Source organism: Oryctolagus cuniculus, chromosome 11, assembly GCF_964237555.1.
Source record: "Oryctolagus cuniculus chromosome 11, mOryCun1.1, whole genome shotgun sequence".
Taxonomy (NCBI): Eukaryota; Metazoa; Chordata; class Mammalia; order Lagomorpha; family Leporidae; genus Oryctolagus; species Oryctolagus cuniculus.
The window spans coordinates 84,655,730-84,672,293 of NC_091442.1; the positions used below are offsets into that span (position 1 = coordinate 84,655,730).

General features: G+C 40.3%; 1 protein-coding gene across 13 annotated transcripts in view; it reads right to left on the bottom strand.

Moving 5' to 3' along the window:
* The window catches only part of PPFIA2 (PTPRF interacting protein alpha 2), a 540,970-nt gene extending 524,993 nt beyond the window's left edge, over positions 1 to 15,977 (bottom strand). For 11 of the 13 annotated variants that reach the window (XM_070052665.1, XM_051846506.2, XM_051846494.2 and 8 more), the window contains exons 1-2: positions 15,005 to 15,143; positions 10,626 to 10,876 (exon numbers count right to left, since the gene is read on the bottom strand). In XM_070052665.1, coding sequence (XP_069908766.1) covers positions 10,626 to 10,874 — 249 coding nt within the window. In that variant the 5' untranslated portion in view covers positions 10,875 to 10,876; positions 15,005 to 15,143. Of the gene's footprint in view, positions 1 to 10,625; positions 10,877 to 15,004; positions 15,144 to 15,879 lie in introns of those variants that run through there. The other 2 variants (XM_051846503.2, XM_051846502.2) reach the window with 1 other exon arrangement.
* Between the last annotated feature and the right edge of the window lie 587 nt (positions 15,978 to 16,564).

Sequence of the window (16,564 nt, forward strand, 5' to 3'; positions counted from 1 at the left end):
GCCCTTGAATAATTGTATTCAGTAAATACTCATTCTAATAATCATTTCACATTCCATTAATTATAATTTTGTTTGCCTTATTAAACTTCAGAGTAGTCACAAGAGATGTTTTCAATGACCCCTGTCTCATAAAGAAGCTTCCTAGAGAAGTTTAATATTTCTTTTAAACTAGGCGAAAAAAAAATGAGATGAGGGACATAGCTAAGAGTAAAACAAAAGTATAGCATTGGTGAAATCTTACCACTTACCGATTGTGTAATATTGAACAAGTTACTTAGCCTCTCTATGTCTAGTTTCATCATCTATAAAATGGGAATAATAATGGTAACAGCTATTTTGGAATATTTTAAATATTAATTGAGATGATACCTCTAATAAGTTGAATTAATGAGCTGGATTCAGTAATCAAAATTACATCTCCATGGATTCCCTAAACTGAAAAAAATTATTCCAAACAAAATTTCACTCAGATTTCTTAGCTTTTCTGCTATGCTTTGATACAAATTCTCTGCCCTTTTGTTTTGTAAGTGAAAAGTCTAGTGTACACTAATAGTTTCATGTTTTTAGCTCAACAGAGAATTATGAAACACACAATAACCCAAGCTCCTAACTACCTCAAACTCCCCCCAGCACCTCACACACAGACTCAGTCCAGTCTTGCCTCCAGCTTTGAAGTCTGCATGGAGGACTAGGGCATGGTGTTCGCTCTGGATTTTGGCTTCACCCACAGCAATGGCTCCTGACCACTCCAGAGTGAGGACTGGAGAAGAGGAAGTGGGGGAGCAGGCCACAGTGACACATGGCTGATTCACAGTGATTCCCATGCTCTGTACCACAAGCATATAGTCAATAATCCTTTTTCTCTTGGGGTGCATGTGTGGCTTTCTCAAAGAGCCTCTCTTCAGGTTCTTTTCCAGTTTACTTGATTTGCTCTCATTCTCTTCTCTGGGGTCAATCTTCCCATTTGTGGCTCATGATTCACGACCTGGGAACTTGAATTTCTGACAGTTTACCCACTTTATAGGTTTAAGATAACCTCGAGTGTGTTTTCCTTTCCATTTGCTCTTCAAAAATCACCAACTTTTGCTTAGACATTGAAGGACTCAAAGCTTGCCTGCCATGAGACTAAGTAATCTTCTACAATGCTGGGAGCAGCTGCAGCCACCAATGCTGTTAGACTTCAGTCTCAATACCATTCCTCCCTGGAGCAAATACATCAAGCTCTCTGATGTTCTCTCTAAATCCTTCTTACTTGGTTAAGTTGAATGAGAATCAGCCCATCCCTTAAATATGGAGTGATAGAGCATGTACAGAAAACCAACATCCCTCCCAAACAATTCTGATTCCTTCCCAGCTCTTACATCATAATCATTGTAGAGTTTAAACCTGGAGTTTGAGCCAATAATGGACTTATAATTGGACTATGATTTAGCATTGCCTGCAAATAAAGTCTTATACCTTATTGATTTATCTTCACCTCAGACACATACAGACACACAGAAAAAGGTACCTACTTTAATAACCACATGTTTTAACAAAGTATTGTTGGACACTGGACATAGTGGGAGTGCTCATAATTGTTACATATTATAATTAATCTCATCTTTGATATTTAATGTTTAATTTAGGAATGAGGAGTTGTCCACAGGTAGAATAATTAGAGGAAGAAGTAAAAATAATTTAAAACCAAAATAGTGTTGTGTCATGAAAGTTAAGAAGGAAATCACTTTTTGAGAAATGAGTAGTCATAGTATCAAACATCAATTTGTTATTTATGACAGCAAATGTGTTCAATTTTAGTTAGAGGGAAAACCAGGCTACAGTCTAAAAGGTGAAGATGGGGCCATGCTATGGTTAACCCTCTTCTTGTGGTGCCAGCATCCCAAGTGGGCACCAGTTCGAGTCCTGGCTGCTCCTCTTCCAAACCAGCTCTCTGCTTATGGTCTGGGAAAACAGTGGGAGACAGCCCAGGTGCTTGGGTCCCTCTACCCGTGTGGGAGATTTGGAAGAAGCTCCTGGCTCCTGGCTTTTGGATCTGCCCAACTCTAGCCATTTTGGCCATTTGGGAAGTGAACCAGTGGACAGAAGACCTTTCTCTCTGTCTCTCCCTCTTACTATCTCTAACCCTACCTCTCAAATAAATAAATAAAATCTTTAAAAAATAAATAAAAGGTGAAGAAATTGAAACAATGAGAACAGACACATTGGGAAATACACATACAGGAAAAGGTTAGTTTGCAAACCTAAAGGAAACACAATGTTGAAATACTTTTGTTGTTATTGTTTTCATCATTTTAATTTTAAGAAGCAGTTAAAATGTTATTACAGAGGCTGTAAAGAGAAAGAATAATGGAAAACACTCAGGATGGAGGAAAAAATCAATCAAAAAAGGAAGTGTAAAGGAAAGATCAAAGAATTAGAGGAGATTATTTAAAAGAAAGGGCAATGCTAAAGTCTGAGTATGTAAATAAAGACAGTTCTTGATACAGATGGATATGTAGCAGGTGGAGGTCTGTAGAAAAACAACACTGAAGAACATCATCCCTAGCCTAGAAAAAGAACGATTATGGGGAATGGAGAACATGGGAAATTAAACACAAATAATCCGTAATACTGCTTTACACAGAGAATTCAAGGGCTATGAACAATGAAACAGTGTCACTAGATTTGCAAAATATGTTTATTGGTGGCATAGAAGAGTGTATTTTTCAGGGAACATAATGATAAAAGCATGAATGTATGGTTTGAGATAGAAAAGAGACAATGAGAAATAAAGCTTGCAAGAGAATCTCATGTCTTTTGGCAAGGAGGAAAACAAGGAGAAGAAAGAAAAACACATTAAGAATATGGGGCTGGCGCTGTTTGGTAGCAGGTAAAGCTGCAGCCTGCAGTGCCAGCATCTGATACGGGCACCGGTTTGAGTCCTGGGTGCTCCACATCTGATCCAGCTCTCTGCTATGGCCTGGGAAAGCAATGGAGGATGGCCCATGTCCTTGGGGCAATGCACCCACGTGGGTGATCCAGAAGAAGCTCCTGGCTTCAGATTGGCCCAGCTCCAGCCATTGTGACCATATACGGAGTGAACCAGCGGATGAAAGACCTCTCTTTCTCTCTCTCTCTCTCTGACTCTAACTCTGTAACTCTGCCTTTCAGATAAATAAATACATCTTAAAAAAAAAAAAAAAAAGAAGAAGAAAGAAAGAAAAAAGGCAAAGTGCCTGCTTCACAGTTCTGCTGAGCTGAGGTTGCCAAGCATTAAGAATATAGGATGGCTACAACAAGAGGTAACAAAAGATGCAGTATCTTTCTGTTTGGCAGAGCAAAGGATAAGTGGCATTAGGTTTTACTGAAAATGAAGTAGTTCAGTCTAGATGTTATAATCTCAGTATAACAAGAGGGTATAGAGGATTATAATCAAGGAACATTTGAGACTGGCCAGGACAATTTAGGAAAACCCACTTGGAAGGCTGCAGCTGCAATTTAAAAAATAAATAAATGATTAATTAATTTGCAGGGGAAACGGGGAGAGGGAGAAGATGAAGGAGAGGTAGGGTCACACACTCACATCCACACCCACACACCCACACCCAATCAGAGTTCTCATCTACTTGTTCATTCCCAGAAGCCTGCAACAGCTAAAAGTCTGGGCAGGAGCCAAAGCCTGGAGGAAGGTACTCAATCCAGTTTTCCCACCTGGGTGGCAGAAACACAAGCCATCACTGCTGCCTCCCAGGGATTGCATTAGTGGGAAGCCACAGATAGGCTTAAGCCCAGGTACTCCAGTGTGGCATCTTACCAGTATTGTAACTTTTAGGTAAAATGCCAGCCCCAGGAATATTTTCAAAAAGAAAGGTAAATCAGGGGGCTGGCACTATGGCTTAGTAAATTAACCTTCTGCCTGCAGCGCCAGCATTCCATATGGGTGCCAGTTCATGTCCTGGCTGCTCCTCTTCCAATCCAGCTCTCTGCTTATGGCCTGGGAAAGCAGTGGAAGATGGCCCAAGTACTTGGGCCTCTGCACTGTGTGGGAGACTCGGGAGAAGCTCCTGGCTTCAATTAGGCTCAGCTCTGGCCATTGCGGCCATCTGTGGAACAAACCAATGTATGGAAGACCTTTCTGTTTTTCCCTCCCTCTGTCTGTAACTCTACCTCTCAAATAAACTGGTAAAATCTTTTTAAAAACAAGGTAAATCAAAGAGTCTCCAAGGTTTGATGAAGATTCAGAACAGTAAGTATTTTTGGTGTTCTCAATTTGTGCTAGTGCTTATTATTACCTAGTAATATTGTGTGCCACGAAGGTTGGCTAAAGATCATGATGGTGATATAGTAATAACAGCAATAATAGTACATGCTCAATAAAATGTTAAATGTAGCTATCTTTGAGGTACTGAATTGATCATTTGACATGTTCCAAATCATTTATTTCTCATAGCAATCCTATGAAGTAAGATTATTTGAACTACATGCTTTGACCAAGGTTACTGAACTACTAAGTAGCAAGCCAAAAATGATATATGTAGGTAGTCCATCTCCAGAATAAACATTCCTTCAGGACAGAATCTATAACACTGTAATTGTCATTTACCACGTTTGTGCTATGAAATGTAAAAGGATAAATGTATTCCTTTTCCTCACTAGTGGCCTCCCTTAATTTCTCATCAAGGCATATACCAGCACATCTCAATTTATGAAAAATGCATAACCTTTTATTATAATGAGGGTTTCTGAAGTATATGCACACTTCTTCTTTAAACCATTCATAAGAATAGAGAGTATCTCCTCTTGTCAGTTAGTAAGAATTTCAGAGAATTTAGCTGATTTACCAACAATTTGGTAGCTAGCAAAACAACTGTGATTTAAATTCATACCTTCCAACTCAAGTCCAAAGCCTTGGTCATCCATTATATTAGCAGATGCTAACCACTCCTTGTTTTAAATATTCTTTATATTTCTCTTGCATCTCCCAATCTCATGGTTCACATTCCTATTTCAAGTTCCCATAGTTCACTAGAACATTCCTACAGGGTTTCCTCTAATACAAATGGCTCTTTTAGTTATATTTGTGATGGATCAGTTGTACCAGTGTTCTAGTGATTCATTTCTCTTTGTATCTGTATACTTTGATTTGTAATTTTGTACAGCTTTCCCCGGGTTTGGCCAAAGGACATTATCAAAAAGGATTTAAGGGACTGGCATCATGGCGCAGTGCATAATCCGCCACCAACAATTTTAGCATCCCGTATGAGCACTGGTTCAAGTCCTGCCTGGCCCAGCCCTGATTGTTGTGTTCATTTAGGGAATGAACCAGAGGATGTAAGATCTCTCTGCTTCTGTCTGTATGTCTCTTTCTCTCTAACCCTGCCTTTCAAATAAATGTATCAATCTTTTAAAAAAGATTCAAGTAGAAGTTTAAAAAGCATTTGCTTATTTCTGCTTTGCTCTTATTCCTGCCATGACCATGAGCCTAGCCAGGCCTAGAGTATTGCAGTGTCTAACATGATAGGGAGCACAATGGCCCTAGCTGGCCCAGCCAAGGTGAGCATGGAACCAGACTACACCCACTTGCCCTACAGTTAAATGAGTCAAACTACAGCTAACCAGTTAGCATAAGTTGGCCCAGCCAAGATCAGCTCAGTTGAATCTGACAAATTGAAGGTTTTTGTTGTTTGTTACCTAGCTTTTTAAAGTAACAGATATTGAGGTATGATTGTCGTAATATCAATCCAAAGTCAAAATGACAATTTCCATTCATGATTTTCCCACATACAAACTTTCTCTTAACTTTCTTTGCATGTATGCATAGCCCTCATTTTATGGTCACTTTATAGAACTTCATTCTCTAGCAACTTCAATCAACATAGCTTGCTGGTTATTATCCTTAATTTCTATTAAGTCTTAAAAGTAAAAATCGGGCTGCTGCTAGCTCATCTGTCTCCTTTGAGTAAATCAGAGACTCCAAGCCAGCCTGCAAAGCAGAGTACAGGCTGAATTTCAGTCTCCCACATGTCCTTGAGCCAGGTCCCAGCTGCCTAACTTTGCCTCAAGCCCCACTTGGACTACTTTTAATTAACAATATTCTGTCATAGCAATTTCTGTAAAAAACTTTCAGTAGTTAACCATGTTTCAATTCCATACCTCACATAGATTTAGTATCTCTTATTTTTTTTTCAGTTTTGTATTTATTTGCGTTCATTTATGTATTTTTCCCAAGCAACTCTTTAACCTCTCTGAGAGCCACACTATATTCATTTTTTCCTCATCCTCTTAACAGATGTAAGGAAGCATTTGATAAGACACAGTAGGTCCTCAGTACATGCTAAATAAGATGATGAAAATATGTAAAACTTTTAGAGATCACCTACAATGACTTTTTACAATATAAAATGCACCCCCCTTTACATCTCTTCTAAATCTTAACAAATGTGTTAATAACTGAGATGTATTTTCCTTGTTCCCAAAACACGTCTAATATTTTCTAGTCAAATATGTAGTAAATTATTCGACTTTTTCAAATGCTTATTCACATACATACATAGAAATAGTATCTTTTGGGGCCCAGCGCTGTGGCTTGCTTGGTTAATCCTCCACCTGCGGTGCCAGCATCCCATATGAGCATCGGGTTCTAGTCCCGGTTGCTCCTCTTCCAGTCCAGCTCTCTGCTGTGACCCGGGAAGGCAGTGGAGGATGGCCCAAGTGCTTGGGCCCCTGCACCCACATGGGAGACCAGGAAGAAGCACCTGGCTCCTGGCTTCGGATCAGCACAGTGCCAGCTGCGGCGGCCATTTAGAGGGTGAACCAACGGAAGGAAGACCTTTCTCTCTGTCTCTGTCTGTCTGTAACTCTACCTGTCAAATAAACAAATAAAAATACAAATAAATAGTATCTTTTGGCATTCTAGATAAAAATTACATTTAGTGCTTTATAAATTCATTAGTGGTTATTTGCATATTTTTCTTTAATCATCACAAAGTACCCTGCAAGGTATTGTTGTAATTACCGTTAGTAGTGTGGAAACCTGAAGTCCTGACTCCAGCTGGTGATGTGTTAGGGTCACCATACAAACCAGATCTTTCTATTTCGAGTTTACTGTTTTTTTCTACATCAAAGTGGAAATGTATTTACTTATGGTTTCATTTTAAAAGTCCACACTCAGGGCTCAGTACTCTAGTGGTCCAGAATATTAGGGGTGATGAAACTGTGCAGTTTCTTGTTTAGGTTGAGAAACAGCACATAAACAGATCATTTAATTACAAAAGTTAAGTGCTAAGAAGCAAGAATACAGAGAAAATGTACTTGAAGTCAGAAAAGGCTTTCTGGACCAGACAAAGCCTTGCTAGGATGTGAAATTAGCCAAAGACACTGGGAAACAATGTTATAGGCAGAGAGATAAACATGCATGAAGAATAGACTGGAATAGCATCAAACTTGTCAGGTTACTACAAACTAAACAATATTATTCAAATATATAACGTGATACATTGACACAAAAGGGAAATGCTAGGAGATAGAACAGAGAAGGTTAGGGCCAGCTGCTGAAGAAACAGAAAACAACAGAGATTGATATTTAAGAAGCAGAAACAGTATAGTCCACTAATGACTGAATTAGGAGCCCAAAGGAAAAAGTGTTACCTAAAAGAATGCTCAGGTATCTGAGTTAGGAATTACAGCACAATGGGGTGGTGAGTGGCAGGCAGATGATGACTGAGTATGAGATATACTGAATTAGGGGTTCGGCGGGACTTTAAAGTGAATTGTGATTTATGAAGGTGGATAACTGCATGTGTGGCTTACAGGGGACCTGTGTTGTGGCTCAGTGAACCAAGCTGCAGCCTGGCACACCAGCATCACATATAGGAGTGCAGGTTCAAGTCCTTGTTGCTCCACTTCTGATCCAGCTCCCTGCCAATGTGCCTGGGAAAGCAGCTGAAGATCGCCCAAGTATTTGGGATCCTGCCACCCATATGGTGACCAGGATGGAGTTTCTGGCTCCTGGCTTTAGCCTGGCCCAGACCTGGCTGTTGAGGCCATTTGGGAAGTAAACCAAGAGATGGAATATCTTCTTTCTCTCTCATTCATTCTGCCTTTCAAATAAATAAATGAATCTTATTTTAAAATATATAGTTTAGAAACATCAAATCTGGAGATGTGGAATAATATGGAATTATTAGCCCTGTTTAAACACAGATACTCCTATACACATAATGCAAAAATTAAACATCATGGCTACAGAATAATTCACATGGTTGGGATTCTGCAAAGGACTGCTGAATTTTTTCGTAAAGAACTAACAGGATAGAAAATGATTAAAAAGCAACTCTCAGAATCCACACCTATAAACCTAGTATGGACAATTTGAAACATCTATGCCACAAAGTTTGTTGCTGCTTTCAGTTGCATCCTATATTTGCTAAAATAAGTTTTATTTTTATGTTACAGTATTAGTTTTCAATTTTATATGCTTTATTTTGCCTTAAAATTCACATTTAGGGTAGTCATTTTCTTTTGCAGCTGTGAAATATGACACCAAACAATGTAGGTACTTTGCTTACAAAATATTAAAAGATTCAAATATGCCAATTAATAATGAATACTCCCTTATTAATTACAGCAAACATATACTTCTAAAGTTATAGATGTATTAAATGCTCACCTTAAAAGAAATTATAAAATCTTTACTGTCTTTAAGAACTTGTGAGTAACCAGGTATACTCAGATAATGCATAATACTAAATACGAATCAATCCTGAGAAGATGTGCCCAATTAATTGTAAAAGAGATTTGCACTATTGCTATCTAAGTGTATATACTCATAGTCCCTAAAGAACCAAAGCCTATAACTGAAAATTGATATTATATCTGTACATCTGTAGCAAACTTGACTGGTGTCAAAACCAGGTTGGTACTAACACGAGACTATTTTTAAACTTTATTTATTCACTGCACCAGGCATATTCACACAATTCTCACCATAAATATGCATGTATAATTATAGGGTGCTGTCTGTACTCCTTCTGAAGGATTCTTCCATAATATTCATTAAATACACATGGAAAATCAGGACACATCTGAACTCCAAATCACAACTGGTCCCACAGAATTTGGGTAAGAGGTTGTATAGTACTATAATTAACAATCCAAACAGAATTTTACAAGGTATTATCTAAATATTCAACATAATTGAATGGCTGTAATTAAAATATTTTCATCCTTTGCTTTTTTTTTTTTTTTTTTGATAGGCAGAGTTAGACAGTGAGATAGAGACAGAGAGAAAGGTCTTCCTTTTTCCATTGGTTCACCCCCTAAGTGGCTGCTATGGTCAGCACTGCGCCGATCTAAAGCCAGGAGCCAGGTGCGTCCTCCACGTCTCCCATGCAGGCGCAGGGCCCAAGCACTTGGGCCATCCTCCACTGCCTTCCCGGGCCATAGCAGAGAGCTGGACTGGAAAAGGAGCAACTGGGACAGGACCTGGCAGGCCGGCGCCGCAGGCGGAGGATTAGCCTACTGAGCCACGGCGCCAGCCCATCCTTTGCTTTTAAGAAAATATTTACCTTTATAACAGTTATATATAAAATTTCATGTTTTTCTCCTTTTTTCCACAAAGTATTTTGTTTCAGTACTTTTACAAAATATTTATAAAATGATTACCTGTTTTTTATTTTTATAGGAAAAATTTTTAAAAACCTTAATTATTCTAAGTAGAAGGTAGCTCCTGGCTCCTGGCTTCTGATTGGCCCAGTTCTGGCTGATTTGGGCCATTTGGGGAGTGAACCAGCAGATGGAAGACCTGTCTGTCTCTCCCTCTCTCTGTAGCTCTTCCTCTCAAATAAATAAAGTCTTAAAAATCAACTAGTTTATTTGAAGTGATTATTAGAAATCTCATTCATATTCTATATTTTTTCTGTTATATAAAAGAAGCAGAGTTATGTTATCCTTCAACAGGTTAACTGCATCTCCTCACTAACTTTGGCATACAAGAAGATGGTAATCCTTAAAATTTTCACTTTTCCAATGAAATATGAAGATTAACAGAAATCTATTTTTAAAAAACTAATATGAGGTTAACTTTGTGAATATAAATTGAACATTTTCCTATTTACAATTTCATTTCTAAAATATTTCAGAAATAAAGACTGATTAATATATTTTTTTGAGGGGAAAGGTAACACATTGGTAATACTAACAATTTTAAAGCAGGTAATGGGAATTTTTTAAAGAGGTAAAATAATAAGTAGACAGTATACTTCCAGAGTATTATTTCCAATAACACAGAACTAAAAATGGAAAATATGTACTTCCAAAAGTTATAATTAAGGTTTAAAATAAGAAAGATGCAACTAACTATACACACATTCTCATGATTTTAAAGGTTAATCAACAAGTGGATTTCTACCCCTATCAAGAAAAAATATAAAAGTTTCAAGAAAAGCACCACATGGGAACTCATGCCTCTCCCCTCTCCCTAATCAATAGACCATGAGTTTTTGGGAGGCAAGGTTTCATGGGAAACAACTATTCTTATATTTTTCTTACCAAAGCATGCATAGCATATATGAGTACATTAAGTGGAAAGGGCAAATACAAGAATGTCTCATCGCATCTTCAGCTAGAATAGGGAGGGAACATACCTGTGGCAGGGCTGAATTGAGCTGTCTCTGGAGCGAATCTCTGTCGTAGATGACATCCTGAAGTCTTTGCTGAGCGAGTGAGAGGCTTTCTTGGGTCTCCCGCAGGGTGTCCAGAAGACGGTCCCGTTCATCCAGCATGTTCACCATCAGCTGCTCAAAATGAGAGTCCGAGTCCGAGCCACTGCTTTGGGACCCCCTTTGGCTCATTGGGGTGTCCTCGTTAATCGTGGGCATCACTTCACACATCATTGCTTAAAGAAAGCGAAGGGAGAGATTTGTAAAGGAGCGAGTTCCAGCACAGCCACCTAGCCACCACCATGTTAAACTCCTTGCCCCACCTCCAGCCAAGTTAAATGTTTTGACCTCTAGAAAATAGATATGTCTAGTTCCTCCAGCCTACCTGCGTCCTCTTCTCAACACAATCCACATGTCTCCCACCTACAAAACACAAATTGGTTTCACTTGTTTCTTGGGTGTTTTTCATAATTTGTCCCCGACTGACTCAATTTATGTAAGCATGTTATTTCAATTATTACCTAATCACATTTCTTCACCTGCAAGTTTACAGATCTCTTACAGCTAATACCTACATGTTATCTTTATTTGCCTTTACAATGTTAAGAGCAAACACAGTCTATGATACTTCATGGGCTACAAGTAAATAATTTTGAATGACTAGATAATTTAATGAATTAATATGCATGATTTCATTTAGAAACTATAACTGAGTATTTCATATAGTAATCAGTTTTTAATTTCTTATTTTATCAATGGATTTTTTTCATAGTAACAAGTTTAAAGCTTTTTGGTATTTTACTGCTTTTATATGCCCTCTTCCTGGATTCCTACAGTCATCTACACAGAGTTGAGATGTGATACTGACTGAATTAGACGTAAAGTTTCTGAAATAGTCTGAAGTACATAACTATAAGGTTACTATACTTCTAATTACACTTAATATTCCTTTGTTTCCTATTAGATACCCTGTCTAGTTTTTAGCCAAAAAGTACAAACACTTTGAAATATTCCACAGAACAGACACCATAAATTACATTAGCTAATGTAGTAACTTCACATCTCAGCTGCTAGTCACAAATTCTCAGTCATTAAATAAACGAACCATTCAGGATATTTTAAATCATATATTAATTTGATTTTAAAATGGATAAAAGTTTGAGATGCAGCTTTGTCTTATTATGTGGCCTAACGTTGCTATTGAAAAAGCAGAAGTTATCTCATCTTCATTTTCTATCATGTTTTAAAAGATATCAAACTCATTTCCATTTTACTTGTTGTACTATGGCCAGGAGCTATTAATCAGAGGGCTTGGTTTGCAGGAGGCTGATATGGAGAAAGGCTGGTTTGGCTGTTGATCCTGGGGCCTTCTTTGGTTTTATAATGCAAGGTTGATTTGCTTTTCTGCCTACATATTCATGTCCTTGGGGAAAATATTTCTGGTGATATTTTCAAATGAAATGTCAAGATTTAACAGCTCAGTAGTTAATTATTTCTTATCTGATTCTTTATACAAATTGGGTTATTAAGTAGAGAAATTTGATTATTGTGATGATTTGGTCAAGGTCATAGGAAAATTCAGAAATTTTTTTGAAAAGCCATAAATAAGAGCAAAGAATATTGTGACTGCCTACCCATCTATAAAAATTAAGAGGTTAGTGAATGTTAAAGCAATTCAAAACACAGAACTTTTTGTACATCCTCAAACACTAGGCTACCTAAAGGCAGGAACTTTGAGAGTTCAATTTCATAGTTACAGAGCATTTACAGAGTAGACATACAAAGTGTATTTGCACGCACACAAACACTCACATATACTACTACTGTTAGCCTCTAATGGGAGAAAACATAGATTTTTTTTCAAACTTTTCTCCACTTGATTCCTATTCAAAGACTAGCACAAAGATGGGAAAATGCATTCCTTTTAATTGCTACAATTTTCTTTTTAGTAGTTGAAAGGGAATCGGGAAACAAATCAACAACAAAAAGTTCCAACACATTTGATTATTTAAAACTATTAGTTTGTGTACCACACACTGAACAGCTGTGTCATTCTGAGAAATTATTGCCAGGAACCAATGTGTTTCTTTTTGATATTTCAGGTTAAAATAAAGAACTGGGAGAGGAAATAACAATATTGTTATTTGTACCAAAATATTCACAAGGTTTAAATTTTAGAGTTATATAAATATTCTTAAATCTGTATTTTAAATCACATTATTCTTAAAAGAATAGCATTAGTCCCTCTCTACTCTGAATTATTAGAATGACTTTAAATGATTAGAACAACTATGCTGATTATCCCAAGTACAGTTTTCACCTGAATGTAATATACTAATTCTATATAACCACTTGTTGTCATCTAGGGACATTAGGAATTCAGAAAACATGGCTCTCAGATCAGTATCAAAGACAGTTTTTAATACAGACAGTCAAAAGACACTATGATGACGAACAGCTGGGGACCTAGTCAGCCTACTCAATCTACACTTGGAAGGACTTGACTCAGTTCCACTCTGGAGACATGGAAACCAAAGAAAGACACTTCACTTCTCAAAACTTGAGTTTCATCTTCTATAAATTAGGGATAATAATGTATGCTTAAAAGCAAAAGCAAAAAAAAAAAAAAGCCTGATGGGTAACTTGAGAATACATAGGAAAAAAATATAAAGGAATACTAAATACAGGTATTTCTAGTATGAAGTGACCAACACTCCTCTTTGTAGAACAATGACTCATTCTTCTACATATAAAGCTTTAATTTTAGTCAATACTGATGAACTCTAAAATTCAAGTTGTAAAAATCAAAATTATTTTATCAAATAAAAAATTAAGGTAGAGGAGTTCTATAAATTCATGGAATTTATATAAGTTACTTTTAAAATTAGGTGAATATATGCAGCTTTTCTTCACAGTCAGCCCAAATAAGTAAATCCAGTCTTCTCATCAAAATTAGAAGACAAATTATGTCTACAAAATAGAAAGCCACTTTCATCAGCTAGCATAGTTTCTTGCATTAGAAGTCAGCTTCTGTGTAATATGAACTAGAAAAGATCTGAATAATTCTTAAAATATAGCATAACATTTTAATGCACACTCTATCGCAAACAATTAAAAAGTCTATATTGCATGTGAGAATGAAATACAGTTTTATAGAATGGATGACATCTGAAGCAACTTACATGATGGAGAAGGCTACATTCACTTAGTGTCTAGTGTATTCCACCCAAATATAAAACTTTTTAATTTTTACAATTATTTTCAGGCTTAAAAATAGCATTCATCACATAATTCCTGAAACACCAGAAAGAGCATACTAACAGTTCGTTTTCCATCACTCCCTTCCCCAAAGTCAATTTAATACATAGAATTGTTGTCACTCTCAATTGGACATTGAGGCCTTGTTCATGACATTAGTGAATATTTCAAATACTAGTTAGATATATTGTTGATTTGGCTGTGAAAGGAGAAGAAACACTAACAAGCCTAGTAGGTTTAATTATGCCAGTGCTTAAATTTAGCTTGAAGAATTTTATACCAGGAAAATCAGCTCCCTTATTCTTAGCACACAACATTGACTTCTCCTAAATCTCTCAGATTTCAAAATAAAAGTTTTGATGCCCACTGGAGTCATTTACTCAAGGGCTTCCAAATCCAATGTGTTCCTTGTCAAAAACATACTGTACAGCATCACCTGTTCAGATAGGGAGCGCTACAAAAGGTTCCGGTTTTTTTATCTTCTGTCAATGACTAACTTTATTGAATCAGATCACTAGGATTTCGACCTCATCGGAGGCATAGACGCAATGATTTTTCTACATAAGTTTCTTTTGCCAAGATGTAGCCCTCAGAAGCATCCCAGCTCCACACCACCACCACGTAACCCACAAGGAGTAATCCGGTGAGAGAAATCCTAGCCATTGTCTGATTACATTACACGAATATTCCTCCTCCTGTTTAACTCCGAAATCCCCCGGTCTCGGGAAATACTAGCATCCTCTTTAATGGCAGCATTTTCTCCTCCTGTACACGAGTCCATCTGCAGATGGCCAAAGAGCCAGCTCAGCCCACAACTGGGGTACAGTGGTCCCTCAGCCACACCCCCCACGAACCTGAGGAAGTTGCCTGCATCATCTCCACACTAAAATCGCCCATCCCGCCCCACCGGAGAGAGCCAAGTAGTCAGGAGGCAGAGAGACAGGAGATGGAAGGAAAGCAGAAGGTGCCTAATAGTAATCCCAAGGAGGAATCTGCATCTCATCTCCCCTGGGGGCGGGGTGGGGCCGGGGAGGTGGCACCTAAATAAATAAATAAATACAAACATCGGAAAGGGAACGCGTGTCACTCCAATGCAGTTTCTGTACCTAATGTCTGTGATTTCGGGTCCTGCTTCTTCAACGGATCAATGACAACCGCAGTCTCCGGCTTGACGAGAGAGAGGCTCACACCCAGCGCTCCTGGACCATCTCCCTAGCAGCGGGAGGAGAAAGGCAGCTGAGACACCCGCGAGCCCCGGCGGCCTCCCGGAACCTGCCCCGGCCCGCTGGCGTGGCGGCCCCTCGGCATCTTCCCGCGTCTCCGTCAGCAGCCCAAAGGAGAAGCGTCCATCGGAAAAATGGCATATTACAAATTTTGCTTTGGGAAGCAGAGCTGGTTCAGACCATTGTCAGAGGGAGGAGAGGGGGAGGCGGCTCTTAAAGCAGCCGCGGCCTCTTTGCCAGAGCAGCCGCAGCTCCCCACCGCGTGCAGCTGGAGCCCCCCGGGGCGGGGAGCCGGGTCCTGGGCACTGGGGTTTGACTTTTCAGAAACTTAACGGGGCGGTGCTGCTTCCCCCTATGCGGCGGCCGGGCCGCTGGGGGTGTGCGTGGGGGGTGTGTGTGGGTGCGTGTTGGGGAGTGGGGTGGGGGGGGTCCCTGCCGACGAGAGCTCCTGGCGGGGGGACGGCGTGGGGAGTGTGTGGAAGGGAAGTTCTCCACCCCAACGCCCACCCGGAGCCCCGCCGGTGTGTCTGGCTGACGCCGGGAGCCGGAAAGCCACGGGGAGGCGAGCTCCCGGGCAGGCGAGAAGCAGGACAGGTCTCCTCCCGGCGCCCAGCCTATTTCTGGGTTCACTTAAAGGAGGAGCTCCTTCGCCGGAAAGCCGAGCAGCCGGCACCCAGACCCCGACACACGCCCATTTTCTCCTCCCGGCCTGGCTGCCAGCCTCCCTGCGCCCGGCACCAGCTGGCGGGAGAACCAACCTGCCAGGAGCCGGTGAGGATGCTAAGCGCATCTTCCTCCTCCCTCGCCTCGTGCGGTCGCTGCTGCCGCGGCTGCTCCTCCTCCTCCTCCTCCTGCTTCGCCTCCTCCTCCTCCTCCTCCTCCTCCCCTCCTCCTCCTCCTCCTCCTCCTCCCGGGCAGCCGCCACCTCCCGTTCCTCTGGAACAAGGGCTTCCCCTGGAAGCTGCTGCAGTGGTTTCCACCGACCCTTAAATAAATTCTGAAGTAATCACGTCTTTGCTCTCCTCCTCACGCACACGCGCTCGCGGATACACTCGGCTCTCCCCCCGCAAGCCGCTCCCGGGCCGCCGAGGCTCGCGCTGGCCCCCGCGCCCCGCGGCGGTGGCGAGCGCCTGGGAGCCGCGCGAACGAGCGAGCGGGCAGGGGCACGCTTCTCCCGCACAATGGGCTCCACGGAAAGTGTGGGGGTGGGATCGACTCGGGCACCTTCTGCTCTCTGGCCTTCGGCGCCTGGCATTGCTTTAAGCAGCTTTGCTCCCCCTGGACCGGCGCATGGAAGTCGCGGTTGTAGGAACCTGAGTGGAACTAGGGTGTGGCGGCATCTGTCACTTCTCACGTCCCCTGTTCCACTCCATTCACTCCTGGGCCGATGAGGCTGGTGGGTGAAAGTACTCCTTGCCCGAGTACATGTCAGCTTGGAGCAAA